This window comes from Chenopodium quinoa, unplaced genomic scaffold, assembly GCF_001683475.1.
Source record: "Chenopodium quinoa cultivar QQ74 unplaced genomic scaffold, ASM168347v1, whole genome shotgun sequence".
In the NCBI taxonomy this organism is placed as follows: Eukaryota; Viridiplantae; Streptophyta; class Magnoliopsida; order Caryophyllales; family Amaranthaceae; genus Chenopodium; species Chenopodium quinoa.
The window spans coordinates 1103741-1112930 of NW_018744369.1; the positions used below are offsets into that span (position 1 = coordinate 1103741).

Consider the following 9190-nt stretch of genomic DNA (forward strand, 5'->3'; position numbering starts at 1 on the left):
GATGAGGCAGAGACATTGGAACATGCCTTGTTTCTTTGTCAGGCTGCTCGTATGATCTGATATGCTTCTCATCTTCGTTTAAATGTTTCAAATTTGGATGTGTTGTCTTTGTTTGAGTGGATTGTCTCTCTGACTTCCCTTTACAAAGAGAAGTGTTGGTGGAATCTATTCTAGTGCTTATACTGTGGGGAATATGTGGGTCTTGGGCTGTTATAAGGGACTTTCAGGGGGATGTAATGGCTGCCACTTGTGTACGAAGGTGGGTTCTTTTGAAGTTGAAGCGGCGAAGGCTATGGCTGCGAGACATGCTTTAACTACTGCTCTTGAAACTGGCTTCCAACATCTGATTTCGGAAGTGGATTGCTTAAGTCTTCACAAAAAGCTCTCGAATAGCACTCGTGTCATGTGTGTCGTTGGCACCATTATTGAAGACATCTGTCACCTCGCTAATTGTTGCTCTTCTCTTTCTTTTAGTCATGTGGGAAGGAGGGGCAATGGGGTTGCCCAAAAGCTTACCAATTGTAGTAGAAACTTTAACGAACAGAGGGTGTGGATTGAAGAAGTCCCACCTTGTGTTGTTAGCAGGGATGTTCATCGGTCCAAGACCGGATCGACTCGAGCCAGACTAAAGACCGAAATTTAGAATTTCAAGAATCGAAGACCGGGCCAATTAAGCTGAGACTGAAACCGGACCGGACCAAAAAAAATCGGTCCAAAACCCAAATCGGACTACTTAGGACTGATTTTAAGATTTATTAAGAAAAAAAAACTAATTTTTTTAATGGAAAACTAAAAAAAAAAGAAGGAAAAACAACATTATAACGTCTTTTTTTGTATGATTAGTATAAAAAGCTCATAAAATTAATATTTTCTAGGCATATTAAGGATAATTTTAATCATTATTGAAGGTTTTATGCATATTTTTAAGTAAAAAATCGGTCTGGTCCAAGATCATTTTTATAGGGTTTTGGACCGGACTGAACCAAAGTCCGGACCGGTCCTTTTTTTTTTTTTTTTGCCCGGGCCAATTTTTGAACACCCCTAATTGTTAGTGTTGTTTTGTTGCACTTGATGTTCCTTGATTTTCCTTACTAAAAATTTTCTGTTGTGTTTGTGTGTCAAAAAAAAAATTGATAGCTTCTCATTGCGGAGTATTCTTTTAGCACTAACCATCCAAACTACAGTCCAAACTAGTGTTAGTCAAATTTCAAACCAAAACCGTTTACCTGTCCGAAACCAACCGACCCAAATGAGAACCAAACCGATCAAAAACTGATTTTGTAAAATCGAAAATCGACCCGAACCGTATTTAAGTAAAACCGAAATCGAACCGATCCGAATAATGTCAAACCGTATAAGAACCAAACCCGTTAACAAACCGAACCTGTTCTAAAACGAACTGAAATCAAACCGAACCGAAAAAGAACCGAAAAGTTTCTAAGCCGAAACCATTTCTAACCCGAAACCGTTTGTACCGAGGTAAAAAACGTTTACACTGAGCCGTAAACAAACTGCAACCCGTTTGTACCGAACCGTTTATAAACCGAACCACTTACAAACCGAACCATCTATAAATCAAACTGTAATTTCGATGTCACAATAACTCATCAAATCATGATTATGACACATCAATTAGATGATTGAATAAGAAGCAGCTAATAATGTGATAGTAAAACAATAATAATTCATTAATACACTAAACTTTTATAATCTACGTTACTTCGTAATAAACTAGTAAGATCAGTATGACTAAACTTGAAAATAACATGATATGTATTTTTAAAATCGATGAGAATTTGTATATAATATAATGTCTAATGCCTAAATATGAAGTGATGAAGTCTCGGCTTGATATATAACTTGTTAACCAGCAAAAGGTTAGCAATTACTATGAAATTTCAAACCAAAATCGTTTAACTGCCCGAATCCAAACGACCCGATTAAAAACCGACTTTTTGAAATAAAAAACCGTTCCGAACCATAATATAGTAAACGTGAAATGGAACTGATCCGAATAATGTTAAACCGTATAAAAGGCAAATTCGTTAACAAAGCGAACCAAAATAAAAATGAACCGAAAAAGAACCGAACCGTTTCTAACTCGAAACCGTTTCCAACCCAAAACTGTTTGAACCGGTATAAAAATCATTTACACTGAATCGTTAACAAACCGCAACCCGGCTGCACCAAACCGTTTAATTCCCGAACCGTTTACAACTCGAACCGAATTTAAACCGCTCAAGAATAAACCGAAACCGAATTGAACCGATAACTATTTAAACCGAAGTGAAACCGACCCGCGTGACACTTAAATCGATTTCAAACCGACTCGATATAATACCGAACTGATTTTAAATCGAACCGAACCCGATCTGTCAAACCGTTTTACAGTGCTAGGCCAAACCCATATCTTTTAGGCTAGCACGTATAGCGGCATAGGCCGGTGTTTTTTAGCTTTAACCATCCTAACTACGATTGCACTAAACAAACTTTTACTATTAATTTTCCTAAAAAAATAAAAAAAAAAAAAAATTAATTCAAAAAAACATGGAGGTTTCTGGTAACATCGTTTTGAAGCGCAAACCAAAAACACAGAAATCTCCCTCTTTTTCTGGGAAACTCTAGAAATCGACCATTTTCTTCATTTAACTACATTTTCTAGCGGCAACACCTCACTTATTTTTACCAAGTGTTTTCGCTTTCTCTCTCATCGTTTATCAGCACCGCTCTTTCTCTCGTTTCTTTTGCACACTTCTTTTCAAGTAAGTATTTCTCTTCCCTTCTCTTTTTCTTGCATTTCTTTGCTCATTTCTAATTTTGATTTGTTTTTTTTGTCAATTTGATTCTGAACTTATGTTGAATTTAATTTCTCGAATTTGGGTTTTTTTGGGTTTCTTTTGAATGAGGATCATAGCTTTGGAATTGTTGTATATTCTGGTTGTTTGTTTTTGGGTGTTAAATTGTACTTTGTATAATTTAGTTCTTTTTATAGTATAATTGTTTGTCAATTTTTCTGCTGTATTAATGTTCTGCTGTTTTAGATTACATTTTTCATGATTTTTCTGAGGTACCCTTTACTGTGATTAAGCTAAGAATATATAATTTACTAAATTATCTGTGTTAATCAAAGATTTCTAATAAATTTGTCAAAATTTGGCCGATTAAAATGGAAATTGTCTTGTTTATATTTCAGATTAATTTTATGTAATCATGAAAATGCTTAAACTAGCTTAAGTAATGAGAATATATACTTCATAGTCATATCATTTTGGTTTTCGTGTTTTTTTTTTTTATTATTTTTTTTTTTTAGGGTGTATGAATAACCGAGGAAAATGACAGACGTGAATTATAGGCTTTCGGTACGATCCACTTTAACGAACTAAGCTAGTTTTCATACTTAATTTGATGTAGAATGTATTACATGTGATATTGGTATTTGTGTATTTGAACGATTTTTTAAGGGTTACAGTAGTGCTTCAGCATCTTGATGAAACGCAGTTTGGTCAATAGCTTGAACTTTATGTGATTTCAGGGATAGAAAGATTAGGAACCTCTTTCCTTCTATAGTTGTGCATCTAAAGCTGTGACCATGTTTTCGATCATTGAGGGATATGGCCATATGGGTTATGTTTTATATCAATAAATTTATTCGATGACCTTCATTCAGTTATTTGCTTGAAAATCTGTTGATGAGTATAGTTTGGATTAGTTTGTATGACTTTTTGTTCATGTGTGTTGACCACTGTTATGATCAAATCAGGTGTCCGATGTCATTGGCATGGCTTCTTCGAATTTGAAGGGAGATATATTGCCATCTATCTGTATCTCGTTTTATTGATTCAATAACACAATATAAATTAATGCAACTATGATAGGGCTTGTGTGATTTGCAACAACATTGACAATCGTCTTCTTATTTGGAATCGGCTAATTGTATTTTCCTGATGACATTAAGTTCAAAGTTTTTTCTTACATTGAAACAAAGGTCTGCTAGGATAAAATTAGGGCCTAGTCTTGGTAGCAGGGGAAAAAAGTATAGCAACTTTCATTTGAATAATTTTGTAACCAAACATATAACTTGGGTTTTAATACTTCAATCATCAATTCCAATTATGAAATTCAGTTGTGTTATTCTTTCCTACTGGCTGTTACTTAAACCCCACTCAATTTCATCTTTTGAGTTGGTCTTATCTCTCATCATTTCTCAGATGTTTTTGTCGTTTCTTGATTTAGTGAAATTTATGTATGGATCTTACCTCAGCTTGTATTGAAATTAGAGGAAAATGTACTTGAGGCACCACTGTATCTTTTATTTTACTTCCTATCACATCTTGTTTGCAGCTTTGCAATCTTCCTTTCTTCATTTTTATCTTTAATTGCCTTACTAGTATCTTTTTAAGATAAAATCTATGTATGAAGTGTATGTTCTGTCAGGTAAAATTTTAGTGGAATTTTGGTTAAGGGTTACCCTGCAGTCTGCAGTTTAGGCATTTGTTAATGAGAAGAAACATTATCCAGATATGATAAAATACTCCTGTTGCCTATTTTATATTTGTACTTTGAAACTTTAAAACATGTAGCTGCTCTAGAATCTAAACATCCATGTTCTGTTGCCTTTGTTAGACACTAACAATATTAGTTTAGTGTTGATAAGTATTTGTTCTACTAGCTACCTTTGCTGATTATAGTGGGAAGTTTTGCATTATTTTTTTAAAACATGGTGGCATAATTCAATGATTTTCAAGAGCTAGATGCTTGGACCTTTGAGTACTCCGTATTTGGATTTCTTGGTATAGTTATTGTTTGGCAAGTTCCATGAGTATAGATGCCAAAAGCAAGCATCCTTGGTACTTTTTATATGTATATATGAATTCTGTGCTAAAGATATAAATATTGAAAATCATGTTTGTTTATTACAGGAATGGCTCAACAAGCATACACTGTTGCTTCTGATAGTGAAACCACTGGAGAGGAAAAATCTTCTGCATTCCCTGAAATTGCAATTGGTATTGATATTGGTACTTCCCAATGCAGTGTAGCAGTTTGGAATGGCTCTGATGTGGAGTTACTTAAAAACACTAGGAATCAGAAAATAATGCAGTCATATGTGAGCTTCAAAGATGATGTCCCGACTGGTGGAGTCAGCAGCCAACATGCACATGAGCATGAAATCTTATCTGGGTCTGCAATCTTCAATATGAAGCGTCTAATTGGTAGGGTTGACACCGATCCTGTTGTTCATGCCACCAAAAGCCTGCCCTTTTTAGTTCAGACCTTGGATATTGGTGTGCGGCCTTTTATTGCTGCTTTGGTCAATAATGCATGGAGATCTACTACACCTGAGGAAGTTTTGGCAATCTTTCTTGTGGAATTAAGGGCCATGGCTGAACTTCAGTTAAAAAGGCCTCTACGGACTGTCGTTCTGACAATCCCAGTTTCATTCAGCCGTTTCCAGCTCTCTAGAATTGAGCGTGCCTGTGCCATGGCTGGCCTTCATGTTCTCAGGCTGATGCCTGAACCAACTGCCGTGGCACTTTTATACGCACAGCAACAACAGCGTACTATACAAGACAATATGGGCAGTGGGAGTGAGAAGATTTCCCTCATCTTTAATATGGGAGCTGGCTATTGCGATGTAGCTGTTAGTGCTACAGCTGGTGGCGTTTCTCAGATAAAAGCCTTGTCAGGGGCTGCCATTGGAGGGGAAGACCTTCTTCAGAACATGATGCGTCACCTCTTGCCTGAGTATGACACGATTATCTTAGGCCATGGACTGGATGTTATCAAGTCAATGGCTTCTTTTCGGGTTGCAACTCAGAATGCTATACATACTCTTTCTTCTCAAACTAGCGTCAAAATTGATGTTGATTTAGGGAATGGTAAAAGTGTGACTAGGCTTGTGGACAGAAAGGAATTTGAAGATGTGAACAAGGTGGTATTTGATCAGTGTGAAACCCTTGTAAGGCAATGCTTGAATGATGCAAAAGTTGAAATAGGTGATATCACTGATATAATACTTGTTGGAGGATGTTCTGCAATTCCCAAGGTTAGAGATCTTGTTAAGAGCATTTGCAAGAGAGAGAAACTGTATGATGGGATTAATCCACTGGAAGCTGCTGTCCGTGGAGCTGCACTGGAGGGAGCAGTTGCATCTGGTATTAGTGACCCATTTGGGTATCTAGACTTGCTAACAATTCAAGCTACTCCTCTGAGCATTGGAGTTCGAGCCAATGGGAACAACTTTGTGCCCATAATCATGAGGAATACGACAGTTCCTGCAAGGAAGGACCTTGTTTTCACAACAGTACACGATAACCAGACTGAGGCCTTGATAGTAGTTTATGAAGGTGATGATGAAACAAAGATACAGAAGAACCATTTACTTGGGTATTTCAAGATCAGTGGGATCCCTCCTTTGCCAAAAGGAACTCCAGAGATTAACGTGTGCATGGACATCGATGCTTCAAATATTCTGAGAGTCTTGGCAGGTGTTGTGATTCCAGGCAACCAGCAGCCTGTTGCTCCAATCATGGAAGTGAGAATGCCAACCATTGATGATGGGCATGGTTGGTGTGCTGAAGCACTTAACAGAACTTATGGATCTACTTTGGATATGATAACCGTGCAGAAGAAGACACAGGCATGAGATTATGATATGGTTTGTACTCTTCAGCGTCTTTTTTGGTATAGAGGTTGTGATCTTGGTGTTTATTCGGCTGTAGTTATTTTGTGAAGGTTTTGATGAATGTGTTTTTAGTTTGTGTCATGTAATTGAGTTAATATGTGTGAATAAAAAGTTGGTGGCTGCTTGTATATATTGAACACTTCTTTAGTTGTGCCGTACTTGAATTGGTAATGCACAATATCAATACATATAGCAACTATTCTTCTCTCTTGAGCAAGATGGGAGAGCTTAATTTAATGAGCTTCAACCTTTTCTCATGATTTTACATAAATTAAGTAATAAAATTAACATGAACGATGATAACATCCATTCTCTTGAATAGAAATGTCTATTATCATGGCTTTTCAGTGAGTGATCAAAAGTGGAGGCTTCATCATGAGAGTATATAGACCAAATTTAGGCTTTAATTAAAAGCTAGAGTATGAGGAATAACATGATAAACCATGAATTTGGATTATGTATTGTAAAAAAAGGTAAATTTAAATCGATTCAAACAATTTTATAATAACTATTGAAAAAAATAGTTGTTTATCACATAAATCTTTAATAGAATTGGTAAGAAACCCTCATTTATGACTTGCAAGATGTCAAATTCCAATGTTAGTCATTTGAGAATCCCGAAAAGGCTCACAGAGAGACAATTTGGTAAGTGGCGATGGCTCACTAATAAAATTTAGGGAATTATGAGAAGACTCATAGAAAGACAATTTGGTAGGTGGCGGCGGGTTTGCTGAGAAAATTCTAGGTTTAAGAGGATACTAATGTTAATAGTGTGAGGTTTTTTTTAAAAAAAAATAAATTGTTTGAGATTATTTTAATTTATTTCATTTTGTCTAAAGGTCTGAACTTATTTTATCAAATTTTTGTGAAATAATATAAAATAAGATTAAAATAATATGAAAAAACACACGTTAAATTCTCTCTTATTTAATCTTCGTTATTAATTTACATGAACTTATTGTCGTCATTTTATTTTATTTAAAATCATCTAAACTTAATAATTTGTTTTCAAAAAAAAAAAAAAACTAAACTTAGTAATTGAAATAATGAAATTACATAAATTTTCACTTAGGCCTTGCAGCATGATATTAGTGCAGTTCTTGAGATGGAGGTCACTAATGATCTAGGGACCTACTTGGGCATGCCGACTTTAACAAGTCGAGTGACCAAAGACACCTATACACCTTTGTGAGAAGATAGACAGGCGGTTAGCGGGATGGAAATCTAAATATTTATCTCTTGCTGGCCGTATTACTTTGGCTAAATCCACAATCTCAACTATGTCTCTTTACTCTATGCAAACGGTGAAAATCCCTCGATCAATTTGTGAAAATATTGATAAGAAAACTCGACGCTTCATTTGGGGAGGTGATGAAGATAAGCATAAAGTTCATCTTTTAGCGTGGGAAGCTTTGCAAAGACCTAAGGATCATGGAGGTATTGGAATCTACTCGGCTAAACAAGCGAATGCTGCATTTTTAGCTAAATTGGGGTGGAGGGTTCTCACTGAACCGAATGCCTTATGGTCGAGGGTGCTAAGAGCAAAATATTGCAAAGGTCGTTGCGACATTGATATGTTTGAACCAAAAGCTGGCATGTCAAACGTGTGGAGTGGGATAACAGCCAATGCTACACTACTTGGGGAAGGTATGCATGTTGCAGAGGGCAATGGAGCTAGTACTCGGTTTTGGGACCATAAATGGGCTGGAGATGCTAGACTAAGAGATGTGGCTATCCAAGATATTCCTAATGAGTTAGCTGATGCTATGGTTGTTGACATGTGGGAAGAGAATTGTGGGTGGCATTGGAACATTTTTGCAGAATTTCTTCCCGAAAACGCTCTTAAGCTAATCCAAAATCATGAGCTTCGTGTTGATCCTAGTATAGGAGATCTTGTATATTGGAAAGGGGATGCTAAGGGCAGATTTACTATTAAGTCAGCTCTTCGTATTATGAGACATGAGACGGATGTTTTGGATGAGGACTGCTGGAATGAAGTATGGAAGGCTCCAATTCAACAAAGAATGCGTGCCTTCTTATGGCTAGCCTGCCACGATCGTGTGCTAGGCAACATGAACATGTACAAGAGAAAATTGAGAGATGATGCTAGATGCTATGTGTGCGGTGATGATGAAGAATCTACCCTGCACATCCTGAGGGATTGCCCTGCTGCCAAGATGGTTTGGAAAAAGTTAGTTAAGCCCACGAATTTGTTCCAGTTTCTACAAGGCAATACCAAGGATTGGATCACCTCGAATCTGGCTAATAGAGACAGTGAGATGGCTGAAGATTGGCCGATTATTTTTGGAACTGCTGTTTGGTGGCTATGGAGATGGCGCAATTGTCGTGTTCATAATAAAAAGGATGAAATTCCAGTGGATTTAGGAGCATTTCTCAGAGTGCGAGTTGAAGAAATTAAGCGCAGCCTTTGCCTGAAGCCTCTTCGTAAAGCCAGCTATTTGAGAAACAAGATGGAGTTTAATGTTGCTTGGCAAGCTCCTCAAG

The 9190-nt window shown here is 36.6% G+C and overlaps 1 protein-coding gene across 1 annotated transcript; it reads left to right on the plus strand.

Moving 5' to 3' along the window:
- The first annotated feature begins 2386 nt into the window (after positions 1-2386).
- Positions 2387-6902, plus strand: LOC110696834 (heat shock 70 kDa protein 8-like). Its single transcript, XM_021874167.1, has 2 exons — positions 2387-2762; positions 4920-6902. Exon 2 carries the CDS (start codon positions 4922-4924, stop codon positions 6644-6646), a length of 1725 nt encoding a protein of 574 aa, XP_021729859.1. The 5' UTR covers positions 2387-2762; positions 4920-4921; the 3' UTR covers positions 6647-6902.
- The last annotated feature ends 2288 nt before the right edge of the window (positions 6903-9190 follow it).

What these genes read in the sequence shown, in the direction of transcription:
- LOC110696834 (XM_021874167.1), top strand. Translation starts at nt 4,922, where the DNA reads ATGGCTCAACAAGCATACACTGTTGCTTCTGATAGTGAAACCACTGGA.